General features: G+C 41.4%; 1 protein-coding gene across 1 annotated transcript in view; it reads left to right on the top strand.

Annotated features, from left to right (window-relative positions):
• Positions 1–21,047, top strand: part of SLC6A1 (solute carrier family 6 member 1) — a 148,312-nt gene that overhangs the window by 94,398 nt on the left and 32,867 nt on the right. The window contains exons 2-9 of the mRNA XM_019537040.1: positions 1,061–1,479; positions 2,663–2,794; positions 3,763–3,863; positions 8,070–8,179; positions 9,160–9,292; positions 11,084–11,218; positions 11,342–11,445; positions 12,121–12,245. Coding sequence (XP_019392585.1) covers positions 1,242–1,479; positions 2,663–2,794; positions 3,763–3,863; positions 8,070–8,179; positions 9,160–9,292; positions 11,084–11,218; positions 11,342–11,445; positions 12,121–12,245 — 1,078 coding nt within the window. The 5' untranslated portion in view covers positions 1,061–1,241. The remainder of the gene's footprint in view (positions 1–1,060; positions 1,480–2,662; positions 2,795–3,762; positions 3,864–8,069; positions 8,180–9,159; positions 9,293–11,083; positions 11,219–11,341; positions 11,446–12,120; positions 12,246–21,047) is intronic.

Raw genomic sequence — 21,047 nt, 5'->3', positions numbered from 1 at the left:
TTACCCTGGCCCCTATCTCTTACCTGTTTATTTGCTTCGCTCGTTGGTCTGGGCTGGGCTGTAGTTGTGGGTGCTGTTTGGTCTGGCAGTCTGATGTTTCCTCCGCCCTCATCTTCCCTTTCCCCCAACAAGCCTAGTTTAAAGCCCACCGGAGGAGGTCCGCCAACCCAGAAAACAACACACACTTACCTTTAGGGGAAAGGTGGAGCCCATCCCATCCCAGCACATCTCTCGTCATGATTTGCCAGTCATGGCTGAGGAAGCCAAAGCCCTCCTCGAAGCACCATTCCTGTAGCCGCCAGTTGGTCTCCGCGATGCTCATTTCATGCCGTCTGCCTCGTCCACTCACTGGCAGGATAGAAGAGAAAACCACCTGTGCGCCCATCTCCTTCAGCACACATCCCAGAGCGTGGTAGTCTTCCATGTAGAATTATACTAATTTGTTAAAACTGGAAGCATGGAGCTCTTTCCCTTTCCAGCTATTAATGTTCTCACTTCATTATTGATCCATTGTGCCAAGGAACAGAATTATGCATGAGGCTACAGAAATATTGGGTCCCTGCCAAGCTAAGTTCCTACCTTCTTCAGAGAAACTGTTCTGAATTCTAATTAAAGGCTATGATGCTTTTGTTAAACATGTATTTCTTCAATGAGGCTAAAAGAGCCTTATTGAATGTTGTCTTTTCTTGAAGCATGAGATGTGTTAAATCTGCATTGTCACTTTCAGTAGAAGGCAATGATGCCCTGTCTTATTTGATAAATATTTATAGACAAATGTGAAATCTGGAGCAGAACATACAGAATATATTGCTCTGGTTTCATGTTTGCTTGGTACTACTGTTTTGCTTGTGTTTTTGCTCTCACAGAATCAACAGAAAAATATCTACATGGTGGGGTCATGATCTTAAATAGAACACTCTTATAAAGGCTACTTTTGCAACTATGCCCCAGTACAAGGGAAAAACTTTCCACTGAAATGAGTGGGCTTTGAAGTAGACCTCAAGTAAGAAGTCACCATTGAAGCACCTCTGAATTATATTTCTGATTTTGTATTTTGCAGATTAATAGAGAAGCTGATTACAGAATTTCTAGCTGGATCATAAACCATACCAGGATTATCTTTTTACAAAACCCTTAACCCCCTAGTTGAGTAATCAAGAGCCGCAAAGCTGCTGTCCACGTGGACTGGTGCTGAATTTTCTCGCCCGGCTGCTAGAGCCACTCCAGCTAAGCCCAGAGACATGGCAACGAATGGAACAAAAGTTGCAGATGGACAAATCTCAACTGAAGTTAGTGATGCTTCAATCACCAATGATAAACCTAAAACCTTGGTGGTGAAAGTGCAGAAGAAGAAATCAGATATTCCTGACAGAGACACCTGGAAAGGAAGATTTGACTTTCTTATGTCCTGTGTTGGTTATGCCATTGGTTTAGGGAATGTGTGGCGATTTCCATACCTTTGTGGCAAGAATGGTGGAGGTACATGTTTTATTTGAGACTTTTGGCCTGCAAAGTATTTTCAATTTGAATTTAAAATAAGAAGGGTGTCTGATCATTAAAACATATGCTTCTAGTAACTGTTGTCCTGTCTATAATGATACAAAAATAATGTTTCTTTGCTTGGCAACAAAGGAATAGTACCTTTATAAAGCCACTTACACCTTCCTGATACTGAGGGCATATGATACTGCTTTATGTTCTGCTATAACCAATAGGAGCCAGGGGGTTGTCCTAATATTTGCCCATTGACAAGTATCCTTAAAGGATCATAGGGCACCTGAGCATCATTGGAGCACCTTACACTCAGTTTTCTTCCCCATCCCTCTAGATTGAATACATCTAGATTGAATATATGAGAGAATGGAACAAGAGTGGTTTATGCCTCCTCTGAGCTTTCCCATGCTAGCATGATTCTCAGCTTGCCAGATCCAGTTGTTTTCCTGATCCTGGCTATGTCTACGCATGCACTTTACTGCAAAGTAGACTAATTAGCTGTGCTGTAAAGCATCACCATCTACATATGCAATGGTATTAGGCTGCAGTAAACTAATTTATGCTGGCATAAGGTAGTACTATTGGAGAAAGTACTATCTCACACCAGGGTAATTTATTGCAATTAAAGGCAGATGTAGATGCTGTCCATAGGCCTAAATTATGCCCAATGAGCCCAGCCAACTGGGGACCAGATTCCTGCCTGCCACCTAGCCATGTGGTTCTGCACTTTCAGCATTCTCATGCCCCAAGCAGCCACTCTGCTGCCCGACAATGCCACCTAGTCCTTAGAACTGTCCCCCCGCCTGATTCACCCTGGCTTAGACTGCTGCTGTCCTGGGCACATGTGTATACTTTGTGCCTGGGAGTAGTTTGGGCTTAAATTGGTCCAGAATTTATTGTTCCATATAAATTGCACTAGTTGGAAGTTGTTACTCTAACAGTAAGTAGTTCAATAGTGTTAAGTGAAGTCCTTTTTACATATATTTTCTACCAGTTAGGGCTGTTAGTTTTTCAGAAGAACAGTTGTGTATGTTAATCACTATTTTTATATTTTAAAAATTCTGCCAAAGTTAATTTGCTCTATATTTGTTGGGTAAATACTGGAAACGTCATAAAGATATAGACAGTAATCTTCCATTGTAATGGTTCTTTCCTATATATGTTTTAGGGGCATTCCTGATTCCATATTTCCTTACATTAATTTTTGCTGGAGTGCCGCTGTTTCTTTTGGAATGTTCCCTTGGCCAGTACACGTCTATAGGAGGCCTTGGAGTTTGGAAGCTTGCTCCAATGTTTAAAGGTATATTATGCCCACCTTTCCACATGACAGCTGCAAAAGGCATTTATGAACCAGTTGCAATTTTGCTTCATTTATCATGTTGTTAATTTTTAAAAGAAATGTCTACATTTCCAAATTGCTGCTGAAGCCTTCAGAGAGAACTAAGGGTCTGGATAGCTCACTCCCATTACAGTTAATTACAATTCTTGAGAGTTAGAAGCCAGATCTTTTAGACACTTTTGAAAAAAATCTCAGAATAAATTAGTGATTTAGTCTGTGTGAAAGGCAAGGATTGTTGTGGTGATATTTTTTATTGGACCACTTGCAAGGTTGGAATAGACTTAGACAAGCTTTTGAGTGCAATGGAGAATGCATCATATTCCATTGCAAATTGCATTCCACTGCAAATCCTTGTGTGAATTTTTCATATGCTGGAATATAGTTTGGGGATAGCAGTAAAATCTAAAATCACCAAGTTCTGCCTAGCACTTAGCAAATTTCAACTTCTTTTACAGAAGTATGAAGTGTTCTACACTACTTCTATGTTCCCATCCATATACAGCAAAAAATGGTATGACCTTCTCAGTCAGATATAGATCACCACAGTTATTCATTTTGCTACCAATGCTGAGTTACTACAGTTCTCTCTATATATCAAGAAGACCTGAAAAATTAAGGGGTTGCAGATTACATTTTGCCTAGTGAGTCTTCTGAAAAATAACCCATTATACCTATGCCAAAAGCAGATTGCTTAAAATCAGTGACTTATTTATACTGTTGTTGTTAATATGTTACACATGTTTGTCCTATAAATACAGATAACTCAGTATGATATAATTTCATCTTAAATGATCTTTGCCTTTCAATGCCCCCAGTGGTGTATTCTAGTGCAAGAGAACACTAGGGGTTCTATTATTAAGGTGTTAAACACATCGCTATGAATAATTTACAATTCTCTAATGTTCACTTTGTTGTGTTTTTCTCTGCAGGTGTCGGATTAGCTGCTGCTGTCCTGTCCTTTTGGCTAAATATTTACTACATTGTGATTATTTCTTGGGCTATATATTACCTATATAATTCATTTACCACAGTAAGTGTGTGTGCATTTCTTTTCAATAGAAGGAAAATCTTGTTACAGGTAGCTAGTTAATGTACTTCACTATAAACAGTGAACTGAAAAAATCCTTTAAGAGTTTTAAATTGTATGGAACCTTCTTATACTTAAATGCATATAATTAAGACGCACATTTTCCTTCGCTCACACTTTTGCATTCAAAAAATTACAAAATGAAACTAAACAGAATTGCCATTTGAATTTTGAAAATACAGCATTTCCAAAGTGTTAGAATTTTGTGCAGAAAGAGGTAGGTGTTTTTTCCTTCCTTTCCCCTTTTACTTCTTCTTCATAAATTGCAGTAAAAGCAATTAAGATGAGCTCTTTCAAAGACATTCGTCGCACACTTTTTCTGATTCTTTTATTTCTTTTTTACTCTGAAAATTTCCAAAACTTCTGTAACTTGGGTAAGTTTTTGTCACAGTTGTACTGTTACATTTTGCTTTTTATCTATTTCCTATCTTTTCCAAAGTTGATGAAGTTCGAAAAACTTAGAGTGGAAAAACAAGATCAGAGTGGGACAAGTAAAAAAGAAAAATGTTTTGGAAATTATTTGTGTGTTGGTCTCAGTGGTTATCCATGTCATTTAGTTAGCTTATTAGTTATGGTATAACATTAGCCTTCTTCCAGTCTGCTGGAACTTCTCAAAAATTTTAAAAAACCAAAAAGACAAAACCAAAGCAAACATTAAAAATCAACACTGATTCAGATAGGCATTTAGCTATGTCTTCTAACATTCTTGGGCTCAGCTTACCCAGTCCTGATCTAAAATGTTCTGGTGCCCTGATATAAAATGTTCAATTTTAATAGCTGTTATTTAACATTCTATCCTACTGATGGAATAGAATGTTGTTGCCATGTTCCAGAATGAATATTATAATCTGCTATTTTCCAAATACATAACAGAAATATTCACTGAATGTTTCTTCATCTCATGCATCATCACTGACAAGTTTATAGTCCTTATTGTCCTTATATTGTTACTATACCAATCTTAGAATTCCATATATTTCTTAACCCTTGTTTAATATTTTTCTTAATCCAGTGAAACATACCATTTTCTGTTTTCTAGTCCCCTTAGACTTGCCCGTATTCCCATCAGAAATGTGTCTGCTTCCAGCCCAACCCAGCTCACAGGTGCTGTTCTAGGGGCTACAGTTCTGAGGCAGCCTTGCTGAAATACAGGGCTTCCGACATAATGGTCAGGAATCCAATAGCTCTGGGAACCTAAGCTCAAAATGGTGTCTTAAGGCCTCCAGGTTCCCTGATTCATGGGTAGGATTCCTCCAACTCCAGGGAAGTCCCCAGGGTTGCTCACAGGTGCAGCCACCTATCATATTTCATTTTAGAAAAATTGTAATTATAAGAATCATCTGAAATTAAAATTTAGAAAGTTCTTTTCTGAGGGAAATGTCAAATTCTCATTCCAATTCAGAACCATTTTTCAGTGTAAAAAATAAACCCCAGAAATTCTGACTTGTATGCAGGTACAGATTTGTATGTCTTGTTTATCAGCTGATAAACAAATGGTTTTACATTAGCTATGTCTTTTTACAATTCTATTTGGAATTGCTATTTTCACTTCCCTTCTTAAACAAAATGGTTTTTTTTTCAAGTGAGTAAGCCATCTACATGAATGTAGCATTTAAAGGTGTTTGGGGCCATCTAAGAAAGCATTTTTAAACAATTCTAAATTAGTATTTACATCTTTGTTTAATCTTTTCTTGCCAGTACATTTTGCTCTTGATACTGGCCAGTGTTATATAAGATGCCTGTTGAAAATACCAACTGTAGTTCAAGTTCCTATGAAAATCTCATTCTAAATCTGAAAGGAAAAACTAAAATCTTTCAAAATGAGTTAATCAATAAATATCATGCTTCATTATCTTTTAATATATCAAAGTCTTGAGGGCCTCTTGAGTGCACCAGTGTCTTAAAGATAATTCCAATATATTCATGTTGTGAGACATGCAGGTGAATCTGTAATGTTTTGGCTAATACCTCAGAGAAAGAAGGAAATATTTTCACAATTGATTTATGTAAACTAGTTGTGTGGCAGAACAGAACTTTTGGGAAATGAGTAACTTTCAAAATTTGAGTTGTTAAGGGACAGGGTCCTGCAGGATGGCTGTGATCTCCCCAAGAACTCCTTACCATGCCAAGTTGGCCCAATGGGCACCCTTGATTCTCTCCCACTACCTCTTTGCTGGTAAATATATATTAGGGAGGCTGCCTTTATGTCCTCTTAGACATGGTTTGCTGTACACTCTGACCCCATGGGCTCCCGGACCCCTGGTGGATCCCGTTCTGCAATGGCTGTTTTGGGGCACCCTAGCCTTATGTGCTATGCGTGGCTCCAACCACCCCTTTACCACACCCCAAGCCTCACAGATGGAACTGATGTTGTTCGGTTTGGGCCTTGTTATAAATTTGACCCCCTGGTCCTCCCTGGGCTCTCCGTAGCCCTGGCTCACGCTGCGCCTTCACTAGCACTCAGGCTGTCCACAGCCCTGTCTCACACTGCGCCCTCTCTGGCGCCAGGTTCCCCACACTGCCATGGGACCCCTGTGAGGCCTCCTTCATCCCCTAATAGCCACCAGTCTTAAACAGCAAACAAAACATAAGACCCTGGGCTATAACATAAATTCAAGCTGCCCGGCTGTAACATCATCCAAGCCACATCACGGGTGCTCCATCCCTCACCAGTATCAGAGGTTGTACCTGCAATCAGGCCTCTCCCCTTTGGTTGCTCTGGGAGAGCTCCTTCCCCCTTGGCTGCTGGCAGGGAACTGCCATCCTGGCCTCCGCCCTGGGGTTTATATGTGAGGCAAGCCCTGCCCCTTCTGGTCAGCTGACCACTGTCAAATATGGGCCACTAGTTCACTCTGGTTGCCCTGGTAACCAGCAGCTGGGGCTCCCCACTCACTGCTAGGGCTCTTTCCCTAGCAGTTTCCACTGTTTATAGGAGATGGGCACCTAAGTGCTCTGCGACATGGGTATATTAGTTTTCAGCTTCACTTTCATTCCAAGTAGAGAGAGAGATACCTGAGATAAGGCAGACAAGGTTCTTTGGCTGAATTTGATATCTTTTATTAAACCAACTTAAATAGTTGGAACATTTGGCAAGCTTTTGGGTTTAAAAACCCTTCATCAGGCTGAGGAAGTTTCTGCAGTTGGTGTGTGCTCTTCCTGGATGGAATGAAAAACAAAGAAACTAGAGGCTCAGCTGGGCTGTTATGCATGTGAGACAGGCAGTCAGTGAAGATGTAAATTGAGGAGTTAGTGGGTGAGAGACAGGCTGCGGGTGGGGGGGAGAAGAGGGATTAAATAGTGGAGAGGTACCTGGGGAGTCAGATGTCAGGCAGGTTATAATGTGTTGTAAATCCAATGTCTATATCTGGTCCATGATTTTTAGTATCCAGAAAGCTGATGAAGTGAAGTTCATAGGCTCATCTCTGAGAAGTGTTTTGTAAGTTTCCTTTGAGGATTAGAACTGAGAGATTGGAGAGAGAGTGGTTTACTTGTGAGAAATGTGCCCCCACAAGTAATTGGGTATTCTGGTCTTTGATGGATTTTCGGTGTGCATTCATTCAGGTGCACAGATGTTGTTTGGTCTCTCCTACATATTTTCCATCAGGGCATATGGTGCATTGGATGAGATATATTACATTGCTGGAGGTGCAGTTGTAAGATCCAGGAAGGCTGATGGCTCTGTTGTGGGGTGTAGTAATTGTGAGGGTGGTGGAGGTATGTTAGCATGTTTTTCATTTCTTGTCATGCCATGGTCTGGATTCATTTGGTGTGTTCTGGACCTGAGAAAGTTTGCTTCTGGTGATGAAGTTAGAGAGGTCTGGTGCTTGTTTGAAGGCTAGGATAGGTGGTTCTGGTTCTTGTATGCATACCAGCCCAGCCTCTAGCTTTTTTGCTTTTCATTCCATCCAGGAAAAGTGCACACCAACTGGAGAAACTTCCTCAGCCTGACAAAGGGTTTTTAAACCCAAAAGCTTGCTTAATTTTTTTTTTCCCAACTATTTAAGTTGGTCTAATAAAAAATATCATATTTACCCAAGGAACCTTGTCTGCCTATGTCCTTAGACCAACACAGCTACAACCTACACCCCTATATGGGTGATGTAATGCTTACATCATTGATTGACCCTATCTTTTTTTCTTTCTAAACAGAATCTCCCTTGGAGGCACTGTGAGAACTCATGGAACACAGACCGCTGTTTCTCCAATTATACTATAGCAAATACCACCAACATGACAAGTGCAGTGCTTGAATTTTGGGAGTAAGTTGAAAAGAATCTTTATTATTTGTGTGCATATGCAACTTTCAACTTTTTATAATAACATACTTCCTCAATACAAGGCAAGGTTTTTTTCCCCCATTTAAGATGAGGGGAAGACTCACATCCTGGATTTGAATACAAGCCTGGTTGGATGGCTGGAGTCAGAGCCACACAAACAGCTTGCACCTGCCACCTCCCCCACTACAGCCTCTGCCTAACCTGCCCTCCTCCACACCACTGCTCTGACTCCAGCCCCACTCTGGCCCAGGGCACAGAGCATGTGATCACTCCAGTCCTTGCTGGGCCATGCTGCAGTTGTGGTTGTGGTAACTTCAGCCCTAACTCCAGCTCTGGGGCTGGAGCAGGACCTGCTGCCACTGGTGGAACACATGGGCTGGAGTGACCATGTGCTCCATGTCCTGGGCCAAACTGGAGCCAGAACCAAAGCTGCAGGGGGTAAATAGCAGTGGAGCAGGGCTGATGGTGAGGGAATGACAGAGGCAGCAGTGGCAAGGCAGCAGGGAGGGATGGGTGGGAGGGGAAGGTGGTATGGAGACCAAGTATGGAAGACACAAGCACAGGGGGCAGGTGGGAGGGGGAAGTGGTGGGTAGGCAAGAGCCAGGGGACATAGGCAGGAGGAGCGGCAAGTGGTAAGGGGCAGGTGTCACAGGGACGCAGGGGCCTGGGTGGACAGGCATGGAGGGAAGCAGGTGAAAGTGGCAAGAGGCAGGGGGTTAGACCATTTAACTTCCCCACTGCCTGCTGCTGGTTTTCTCACTGCAGTGGTGGAGAGACAACCCTCTAATAGTTAGATTCTATACATGGAAAATGCTAAGACATTTATACATTTTTCTTGTCTAGTATATAAGTACTGAGAGGTAATTTTAACTTTAAACCTGTCTTGGATTCAGATAAATATGGTACATCCTTCTTTGGAATACTGAGTTGTAAAATGTGCCATTCTTTTTGCTCATTTTAGACGTAACATGCACCAAATGACTGATGGTTTGGAAAAACCAGGGCAGATCCGATGGCCATTAGCAATTACACTGGCAATTGCCTGGATTCTGGTGTACTTTTGCATCTGGAAGGGGGTAGGCTGGACAGGAAAGGTAAGACTTAGAAATATTGATCAGATGAGATTCAGTAAGGACAGGTGCTGCAGTTGGGATGGAATGATTGCTTTCACAAATACAGAGTGGGGAATGAGTGGCTAGGCCACAGTAATGCAGAGGGGAACCTGGGGTTTATAGGAGGCCATAAGATGAATGTGAGTGAACAATGTATTATGGCAAAAAAAAATCAACAGCTTATTAGGTTGTATTAACAAAAGTATCACTTGAAAAGCAACGGCAGTGATGGGCAAGGGCAACCAAATGATTTACATAATTATTAAGGGCCTGGGAAGGAATATTTATGAGGAAAGGCTAAAAGGATTCAGATTATTTAGTCTGAAGATGAGAAGTCTGAAGAGGAGTTTTGATTAAGAGTCTTAAAATACCTAAAGGGTGTTTACAGAGTGGCTGGGATGGGCTTTTCTCCATCACTGTAGGGGACAGGATTAAGAGCAAAGGACTAAGGATTCAGCAGGGTAAATTTATTTTAGAAACGAGGAGGAACTTTCTGACTTTGAGGGTAGTCAAGCATTGAAACAGACTATCTAGAGAAATTGTGGACTCTCCCACCTTTCAATAGCAGGTTAGGCAGACACTTGGCTGGGATGGTTCAGCTCCGTTCAATGATGCTCCCATATCATACTTGATTGAATTCTTCATGTAGCTCTTCATGTGGCTAACAAAAAGCTAAGTATTCACAGGACAATGAAAGAAATGACCCATTTTGTCTGTTAGTTGAACTGAGCCTGTTTGAACAAAATGGTTCCAGTACAGAACTTCAGATGTGGCAATCTCATTTTTCTTTCCTGCTTTCAGAGGAGGCAGCAAGATCATTCTCTGTAGCCTGACTTTACAGTTACCCATCCACAAGACTTTTGGAAATCAAGATCTCAAGAGGCCTGTGGGGCAGTTATCCCCAACAAATGCCATCCTTCCACTCCCCTCTCTACTAGGAAGAGGAGGACTTGTAGGGTCAGAAGACAGAGCTAAAAATGCTCTTCTCCAAGCTTGGCTGTGACTAGGAACGCTGATGTTGTGCAGACTAATGTTTGCAGTGCAAACAATATGAAGAGATTTGTGAACTAGAAGTCCAGGAGCAGCCCAGTCCTATTCCTCACCTGTGGCCCTAGGGCCACTCAGAAGAGTAGCGGGGAATGTTAGTCTACCTTGTAGATGTGCTAAGCAGGGAATTCCAGAACTGTTGGCTTGCTGTGTGGCACTAAATGTAGAATGCCATTTCCCCCCTACAAAATTTGACATTTATTTTTCTTGTTGTGACACAAATAGTTAAAACTACTGAAATTTTACTGGGAGCCAGGGGTAGATCCAGGGTAGTGTAGTATTACAGTCACACCCCTCTGTCAGCTGCATGCCACATGCATAGTGATCTCTCTGAGCTCACCAGCTGGTCCATGCAGGTAACTCTGGAGCTCAGGGGATGAATGCCACCACTTTTGCCCCCTGCTCCACCCCTTTCTTTCCCCTGCCTTCAAATTTAGCACAGAGAAGGGGATGGGGGGGAGGTAAATGGTGGCAGTAGTTGCCCCTGGACTCAAGAGGCATGCAAAAGCAATGCTTGTGACAAGAGCCTGCACTGAACAGCTGGTAATCTCAGAAAGCTCCCTGAATGGAGCTCCAGTAGGACCCTGTGCTGGTCAGGTAGGAGCCCAGAGGGCTCAATGCATATGTGCTGCACAGCTGAAGGGGTTATGACTATACCCCCTTCACTCCTTTCCTGTATCCACCATTTTATGTCTAGATTTATAATCCCTTGTTTCTTTCCAATAGGTGGTCTACTTCTCTGCTACTTATCCATATGTCATGCTGCTTATCTTGTTCTTCCGTGGAGTAACACTGCCTGGAGCAAGGGAAGGCATTTTGTTCTATATAACTCCTAACTTCAGTAAGCTTTCTGATTCTGAGGTAAACATTTATTCTATGTAAATAAAAGTTCCATACCAATTGTTTACCATTCAAATGATATCTAATCAGCCTCTTGCATGTATGTATAGACATAATAAAAACATAATTGCTTTCTGCAATCAGGTATGGCTGGATGCTGCCACACAGATTTTTTTCTCCTATGGTTTGGGTCTTGGTTCACTGATTGCTCTTGGAAGTTACAACCCTTTCCACAATAATGTTTACAGGTAAAAAGATTATTATATGTATTACAAAAGTTCTTAGATTTCCCAGCTGAGATCAGGTCCCATCCTGTTCAGTAGTGCACAGACAAGGGTGAAAGCCATGCCCTGATACTAGGATCAGAGCCTCTTAATATGGAAGACAAAGAAACCAATAGGGAATTGAAAATTGCATAGAGTAATTAGACAGTTTACCCATCATGACCCAGAAAGTGTCAAATAACTAGGAACTGAACCCACAATTGAAAAGCGTTTGAATCATGCCTCTTACCAGCAAGAGTTCCCAACAATAAAAGAAGTATAAAAACAGTTTCTGTGCTTTACTGCTGCTTCAGATCAGGCTGGTTAAGGCATTCTACAGCAAGCAGCACACAAGGAAGTTATAGGTCAAGTATCACAATTAGCTACTTTTGGCTTCCCACCTCAGACAGCCAATTATCCACTTGTGACTGGGTATCTGGGGGGTGGCATATGACACGTCTGAAGGAAGGTTTGAACTTAAGCCTGTGAATTCCATTGCAAGACACTTGCACTATTCTAGCACTTGCACTATTCCACCTCCACACCCTACCACTCAACAGCACCAGTTAAAAGTATTGACATATTGACATATCTCTCTGAGCTCACATATCTCTAAAAAAACATTTTTTTTTGTTCACTAGCACTTTACCTTTCTTTCAGGGATTCCATTATAGTGTGCTGCATAAATTCATGCACAAGTATGTTTGCTGGCTTTGTCATCTTCTCCATTGTTGGGTTCATGGCTAATGTCACCAAGAAGCCTATTGCAGATGTTGCAGCATCAGGTATGTGCATTGTATTTTTCCAGAGTTCAATGGTATCCATTATTTTGTTTACAGCAATATCTACTTGAGCTACCTATTAATCATTTATATTTCCCCTATTAGTTTCCTTAACTACATGTTAAGTGAGTGCCTTCTTACATATTAACAGAGAGAAAGGGAGAATTGTTGCAAGTTTCACAGAGCATTATATGCCACCAAATGAGTTAACACTAAGCTGGATGCCCTCTACTGAATCACGTACTTGCAAACTACATGTGGTCTCAGGGCATTTGCTAAGGGACCCAATGTAGGCCAAAATAATTCAATAATAATGGGTGCACATTCAGTTACTATAAAGCTTAACAAGATTTTAAATAGTTATGAAAATCTGAGCAATGGCCTTCTGTTATAAAAGTTTCCAAATATATATTAAGTGTAGAATAAATATTGATCAAAGCAATGAAAGTCATTTAGTTTACCCTCCTTTTCATGTCAGTGTTATTTAATATTAAGCCTTTTCCTGATAGGTCATTTTTTACCCTTTTCCCAATGGGCCTAACCCTGTACAATTTGAGCTGGTCTGGACACTTTGCCAGGAAAATTGCTTAATGAAGACACTCAGCTGCCTCATTGGGTATTACACTTGGAAGGAATTCTCTGAATTTTCTTTAGCTGGAAAAGCTATAGTTTAAGCAGAGCTGCTATTTGCTGTGGCCCAGTTGGTATGCCAGGTATCCATCCATCCACTGTAGCCACAAGGAGGAGCATTCAGTTAAGTAGGAGAGGTGTATGGTAGCCCCTGACAGATTGACACCATAATAATATCCCTTTATGTATTTTAACATATGTATGAAATTTACTTCTGGTTTTCTAATTAATGGAATTTTAATCCTAAGAACATTAGACCACATTAGTGGTGTCCTCCCCTTGTTGTGTCAATGGGGCTTGCATAGCCCTATGATCCTGAGAGCTATGCCAGCAGTAAGCTTCTGAAAGTGTCCCCCAAGCCAGACAAGTTGAAAGTGAGGGATCTGACAGAGAGAGATGCCTTGGCCCTCCAGGTTCATAGTTGAGGACAGAGCTCACTATTATCCCATAAAAAGTAGCTTGTTATGAAACTTACACTATCACATCAAAGTTGGTTGGAGTCAAATGTAAATAGACCTTGAAAATGGGAAAAGGAATTACAGATTGGAACCCAGAATGTACCAAGACCTTATAGGTCCAGGAAGGGCTCAATTCCTGGTGGAGGAATTGTGGAAATACAAGATGGACATACAAGTTTTGCAAGAGAAACACTTATTACTGTTCCAGGCCATCATAGAGATCAACAAACACCCTTTAATTTTTTGTGTAACAAAGACAGACAGACATGAATACAGCACAGTTTTTGTGCTAAGCTCAAGAGCATAATTTTTCCTTATGTATTTCCAAAGGATCAATGAAAGAATCTCCATCCTCAGAATACAAAGCCAGTGGTTCAGTGTCACAGTTCTAAATATATATGCCCCTAGAGAAGAAACAGAAGGTACTGTTTCTTCTCTAAGGGCATATATGCATTCTATGATTTTTTCATGCATCTGTATGAACACATACCAAAAAATGGTATCATGTTTGTACTAGGAGACAGCAATGCAAAAGTAGGTAGAGTACAGATATACAAACTAGGGGCTGTTACAGAAGGCCTGCACAACATTTCCAGAGGAAATGGGGTAAGATTCATTTGCTTTGCCTCAAGTAAAAATATGATTATTAGGAGAACAATAACTTCCCACAAGAACATTGCAAATAAATGTGGGTGTCTCAAGATCAAAAACAGCAAACCAGATTGGTCTTATACTTATACATAAACAATATAGAAAGAGCATAAGAAATATAAGAAGTTTTAGAAGTGTAAATTTAGACATCTATTTTCTTGTCAGAGGAAGTATAGCAATGCGATTGAAATATGGTATTGTAAAATAGGGAAAATTTGACACTGAATAACTTAAATAGGCAAAGGTTAGTGAACAGCATCAAGCAGAACTTAAAAACAGGTTTCAGGCTCTTGAAGAACTCTCTGAAATGAAGGAAGAAATAAGCTAAAATTACAATGATGTAAGTGTCAACAAACAATGGAATAAAGATTAGTAATCAAAGAAAGTACAGAAAAACAGTAAGGATACAAGAGAATATCAGAACGAATAGGTAGTATGATAATGTAGGCAAGCAACAAATAAAATAAAATCAGCAAGACGCTCCTCCAGTGAAACCAGAACATGGGCACAAGTCTGGAAGAATATAAGGACATCATCCAAGAAACAAAGAAAGTCCTAAGAAACAAAAAGCATCAACACCTAGTGTGTTAACTCCAAAATATCAAGAGATAAGATAAATTATGTAAAAGAATTATGAAGGAGTTGGTAATTACAAACAAGGATATCAAGCACAATGAAGCACCAGGAACTAATGGCATTTCAATTGAAATAATAAAATATGGAGTGGAAGAGCTTTATAAACAAATCCATAAATTAATTCTCCTTATATGAAAATCATCTACCTGATAATTGGAGAGAAGCCCTAATATGTTCCATCTTCAAAAAAAAGGCAGCAAGCTGAAGTGTCAAAATGAGAGGTATTGCCCCATTAACAATGACGTATAAAGTATTTTCTAACATCTTGCTACAGCAATTATTACTTAACACAGACGAAATTCTGGGGGAATACTGGTGTGGACTCTGCAAGAATAGATTGACAACAGAAAAAATCTTCTCACTAGGACAAATAGTTGAGGAAAAATGGGAATCCAATAAAGCATACCTATTCTGTTCATAGACTTCCAGAAAAATTATGATAGCATACACATATCTGTGGGCCATATTAGGAATTCCCAATAAACTAATTGAACCCATAATGTTTGCAGGCATGAATCAAGAAACAGAATTAGCATTTATGGAAGAAAATTGGACCCTTTCCTATTTAAAACTGAACTGAGACAGGGAGATGGTTTGTCTCCAATCCTATTCAATTTGCCAGTGAAAAAAGTAACCAGGGGCATAAATAACATAAGAGAAGGAGTTCAGCTGAATGGAGAGCACAAAGTCTTGGAATATGCTGATGATATAGCTTTCATACATGAAAATACAAATTATACAGAAATTCTGTATACCTGAATAATAAATGAAACAAAGAAAATTGGACAAGTGACTTTGATAAAATAGACTATCTGCTGATAAATGAGATAGTAGTAAGTCCAGGACCTCACATAACAATAAACAAACAAACAAACAAAGCAAGTGACACACTTCAGGTATTTAATTTTTGTATCATAGCACAGGATGGTAACATAAAGGAAAAAATTAAAGGAAAAACTATTTTGCATTGCCCAAGCTCCTGTCATCCAATCTCATCCCAAGGAAAACTGTGCTTCAAGTCTATAAAGCCATAATCAGGCCATTATTAAAATTTGGCAGTCAAACCTGGATTGTCTCACAAGCAAGATACTATTCAATTGTTTTGAAAGGAAGTTTTACAGAAAATCTTTGGTGTATTATGGTGTATTATGATCCCATGATAGAAATGGAACATAAGAACCAATAATGAACCATATCAGTTTTACAAAGCCCGGACCCTGACACAGTTAGTCAGAGCACAATGACAATAATTGATGGGTCAGGGTAAAAGAATGGAAGCAATCCATATACCAAAGAAAGTGCTCCTTGGAGTACCAGATGAGAGATGGCCTCCTGGAACACCATATTGAAGATGGCTAGATGATATGGTGTCAGACCCACAGAAATTGAGATGGATGGCTAAAGAACAAAAACTCATAACAGACAGGAATGAATGAAAAGAGTGGAGTCAGCCAAGGGCTTCTAGGGCCTATAGTGCTAAACTACAAGAAGATTTAGGAGTTAAATCTTCTTTTACTGTACATACGTAAATGGCACGCCCATAGGCATGAAACTGCATTTTTGTCAGTTATGCAGTTTGCAATTTAGTGATGCCCACACAGGCTTCCTGTGAAATCTTTGGCCAGTGGGTTTCAGACATTTGTACAGGGAGTACAGCAATAGGGTTCCAGGTGCCTTTCAGCTAGGGCAGGTAGTTGAAACTGCATTTCCTACAATCAATCAAACACTGCCAACTAGTAGACACTGCACATATCCCTTTAAGCTGACCAAATGCACCTTTCATTTTTCATATGGATTGGATAAAATAGCTACAACACTGGAAAAGTTCCTGCTCTGTTGGAAGTGTAGGTCCAGGCTAAAATTTAGGGGGCCCTCAATTCCAGGCTAACATTTAGCTTCCTGACCTGCACTCCCTGTGGTTTGTCATCTTCCTCCTGGCCTCACATATCTCTTTCTCTTGACTACCCAGTGGCCTAACTTCAAAAGGTGGACTGGAGAGTTGTTCTTATCTGCTCCAGGCTCAATTTGGAGTTCGCTTGAGAACTGACTGAGGCTGCACATGCATGTGGCATGGTCATCATTGGTGATTTTAATTAATCAGACATCTCCTGGGAGGAACACTCGACCAAGTTGGATTGGTCACAATCCTTGCTGATACATGTCGAGGAGCTCTTCCTGATTCAGGAGGTGCATGGGCCAACCAGAGGTGATACTTTGTGAGACTTGATCCTGACCAAAGGAGATGATCTTATGACCGGCTTAAATATAAAGGAAAGTTTGGGCAACAGCAATCATAAAATCATCATGTTCACTGTCCAACATAAGGCAGACAAATCAGATAGCAGGATTGAAGTCTTAGACTTAAAAATGCAAATTTCAACAAGCTTAGGTCACTAGTAGAGCGAGTGCTGTGGGACCAGGGACTGAAGGTAAAAGATGTGCATGAAGAGTGGTTGTTCCTTAAGGACACAATTCTTGAAGCACAAAGGAAGTCCACTTCCATGTGGAGAAAAGGTAACAGAAGGGCTAGGAAGCCTCTTGGCTAAACAGGGAAATCGGGGTCCTTTTAAGAAAGAAGAAAGAGGCTTATAAACAATGGAAGCTCGGAATGGGGCTCAAGAAGGACTATTCCAGGACAGCCCACATTTGCAGGGAATAGATAAGACAGGCTAAAACGGCGACCAAACTTAGATTAGCAACAGGAATCAAGAACAACAAGAGGTCCTTCTTTAGGTACATAGGGAACAGAAAGAAAACAAATGGGAGTGTGGGGCCATTGATCAGCAACTCAGGAGAGCTGGTTACTGGTACCCAGGAGAAAGCTGTACTCCTGAACAACTACTTCACCTCAGTCATTCACTAGATGAAGGGGAAAACCACGCTAGGTAGAGTAGAGAATGAGCACAGTAGGAATAATCGCTTTCCTACTAGTGTTGAATAATTGGTATACGACCAATTTAAAAAAGTAGACATATACAAGTCAGCGGGACTGGATGATCTTCATCCAAGAGTGCTGAAGGAGATGGCTGAAGTCATTGTGGAGCCCCTGGTGAAACTCTTCCACAACATGTGGTGCCCTGGAGAAGTCCCTGAGGACTGGAAGAGGGCCAATGTTGTGCCCATCCACAAGAAGGGCAAAAGGGTGGACCTGGGTAACTATAGTCAGCTTAACTTCCATCTTAGGGAAAATCCTAGAAAAGTCCATCAAGGTGTCTATCTGCAATAAGCTTGCAGAAGGTAAGATTCTGAATGACAGCCAGCATCACTTCATTGTGGGCAGGTCTTGCCTTACCAACCTCATCTCCTTCTATGACTAGGTAACTTGCCACCTGGACACAAGAGAGCAGGTTGACATTGTATACCTTGACTTCCAAAAGGCCTTTGATCTAGTATCCCACAATGTCCTTGCAAGAAATTGGAGGATTGTGGGCTTAGCTACGAGGCACTCAGGTGGGTGAGAAACTGGCTGTAGGTAAGAACCCAGAGAGTCTTAGTGAATAGATCTGTGTCATCTTGGTGAGAAGTAGGCAGTGGTTTCCCACAGGGTTCAGTGCTCAGTCCAGTACTTTTCAAGATCTTTATTAATAATTTGCATGTGGGAGTGAAGAGCTCACTGACCAAGTTCACAGATGACACCAAGTTAGCAGGGGAGCGTGGTTATGCTTAAAGATAGGCCACAGATACAGGCAGACCTAGACAGATTAGAAAGTTGGGTGGCTTGGAACCTGATGAAGTTCAACATTGAGAAATGTAAAGTGTTCCACCTCCGGCCAACACACCTACAGGCTTGGCGGCACCAAACTGACTGGCACAATTAATGAAAGGGACCTGTGTGTAATGATAGACCACAGTATGAAAATTAGCCGGAAGTGCGATGCCGTAGCCAGTAAGGCAAATAATACTGTGGCATGCATCAGTTGATGCATCTCCAGCAAAACCAAGGTAATTCTTCCATTGAAGAACTGGTTCATCCAAGAGTGAAGTACTGCAGCTGAAGTACTGTGTCCAGTTCTGGGCACCACACTTTAACAGGGACATGGACAAGCTTGACAGAGTCCAATGAAGAACTAGCCATATGAGCAGAGTCTTAAAAGGCTAGCCATACAAGGAAAGGCTGAGGGATCTGGGGCTCTTCAGCCTAAGGAAAAGAAGGGTGAGAGGGGACCTGGTAGCAGCTTACCACTACACTAGAGGAGTACATCAAAGACTTGGTGAGCAACTGTTCACCAGGGCACCCAAGGGGAAACCAGGCCACAAACTCCTAAAAGATGGATTCAGGCTCAACTTTAGGAAAACTTCTTCACAGTCACGGTGTCCAGACTGTGGAATAAGCTCCCTCCACCTACCCTGGAGATCTTCAAGAGGAGACTAAATAGTCACCTCGCTGGGGTGACATGACCCCCAGTTATTTTTCCTGCTTGGTACAGGGGGCTGGACCCAATAATCTTCCAAGGTCCCTTCTGGCCTTACAATCTATGAATCTATGAAAGATAGAGGTAAAAAGTTAAAACATTTTGGTGGGAGGCAGGAGGTGCTGGTGTAAGCCCTCTCTGACTTCCATTTGATACCAGTTAGTGATGTTTCTTGCCTGAGTAAATATTGGGATGTTCCTTGTGAGCATAGCGTGGTGATTCTGTTTCCCTCTGAAGCAGTGTGGATGGAGCAGAGATCTACTGAGCACATGCACTAGTTTAGTACAGGCAATACTGCCTCACAAAATGTGTGTAAATGACAAAAACTGTAGTTAACTAGCTACATGCATGCCATATGAGCATATAAGCTGAAATGGGGCGTAGCCCTAACTATTTGTGGTAGAACACCTATAAACAGGTAGACTGTCATGAATTGGCTGCAAAAGCCAATGGTATGAAATGTAATGTTCTTAACTTGTGCAGTTGATTTCTGTATAATTACGTAGATCTCCCACTGGTATCTGTAAGTAACTGGTAACGTTTTCATACCTGGAGGCCTAAGTTCCCAAATGCATTTTAAAGCACTTAAGTAAATAGTAGGGCTGTGCAAGGCTTCAGACAGAGCTTCAGATCTGGAGAAACCTTGGACGCTTTGGTGTCTGAATCAGCATGTCCACATTGAACTGCTGACTTCTTTAGGCTTTCCGAAGTGGTTCAGGTCTTCCAAAGCGCTTTGGAAAAGCTTTGGAGCCGATTCAGAGATCCGGCCATAGGGTATAATGGGGAAAAATGAAATATCTGTAACTTGGTTGTTTTTTGTCTGATTTCAATGTAACTTTCAGGGATTGTAGCACCTGCTGAGAGCACAAAGTCTGCCAAGTTTCAAGAAGATCAGTACAGGGGTTCAGGGGGAACTGCACCTCAAATTCTCAAAAGCAAAACTCATGTCATGTCTATGTGTTACTCCTCGACAGCTGGCAGGCTTTGTGGCCACATCGGGGCAACCATCCCTGCAGGTTTCACCCTGCTGCACCTTAACACACACAGGGTCACCCATGTCACAAGTTTTGCTTGTCCGCAGCTTGAGGTGCAGTTTCCCCCAAACCCCTGCACCGACCTTTTTGAAACTTGGCAGGATTTGTGGACTCACCAGGAGCCACCACCCCCCTGTGTTGTAACACGTACATGTGACATGAGTTTTGCCTTCAAGAATTTGGGGTACAGTTCCCCCCAAACCTCTGGACTGATTTTCTTGAAATGTGGCAGACTTCATTCTCTCAGCAGAGGCTGCCTTCCCTGCAAGTTTCATCTAAATCAGACAAAAAACAACAAAGTTATAGATATTTCTTTGCTTCCCCATTATACCCTATGGCCGGATCTCCGAGGCAGCTCTGAAGCTTCGGAGCTGCTTCAGCTGGATCAAAGCAGAAACCCGGTCTGGAGTTCTGGACTGGATCACTGGCATCTGAAGCAGCTGTATCCAAAGCCGGACTGGTTTGCTTCCGACTTTCACAGGCCTAGTAAATAGCTTGACTCTCTATTTCTCTCTCTCTCATATATGCCAGTATTATTCAAGGGTGCTCAGGCCATGCAGCTGTCATTGATTTCAATGGATATTTGAAAATGAGGTTTCTGAACAAGAATTAACCAGTAGAGGCAAACCATATATGTCCTATTTCATTCTAGCCAGCTATGGATTTGTGTTTATATAACATATCCTCTGTAGACTTTTAACATCCTAAGAAGATATAGTGTTTTACATGCCTTTTATACTATAATGTAGATTTGCTGACAAAGCTGTATGAGGGATCAGATGTTCAGGCTGTGGAATTCAAAGTTTGTAAATGCCTCCCCTCTCCCTCCCCCCCACCTTATTATTTTCAAACAATGTTATGTTTGAATCTTTCTCGAGCCTCTTGTCTCACTCTTGGTCTCCACTGTCTCTGTGAAATAAGCTCCTCTAATTCACTTCTGGCCACACAGGCCCAGTCTCAGAAATAGGGTCATGTAGGCCTTTT

This window comes from Crocodylus porosus, unplaced genomic scaffold (assembly GCF_001723895.1).
Source record: "Crocodylus porosus isolate Cpor-Errol unplaced genomic scaffold, CroPor_comp1, whole genome shotgun sequence".
NCBI lineage: Eukaryota > Metazoa > Chordata > Crocodylia > Crocodylidae > Crocodylus > Crocodylus porosus.
Note: the sequence above shows the minus strand (reverse complement) of the source record. Positions and strands in the feature narration are given on the sequence as shown.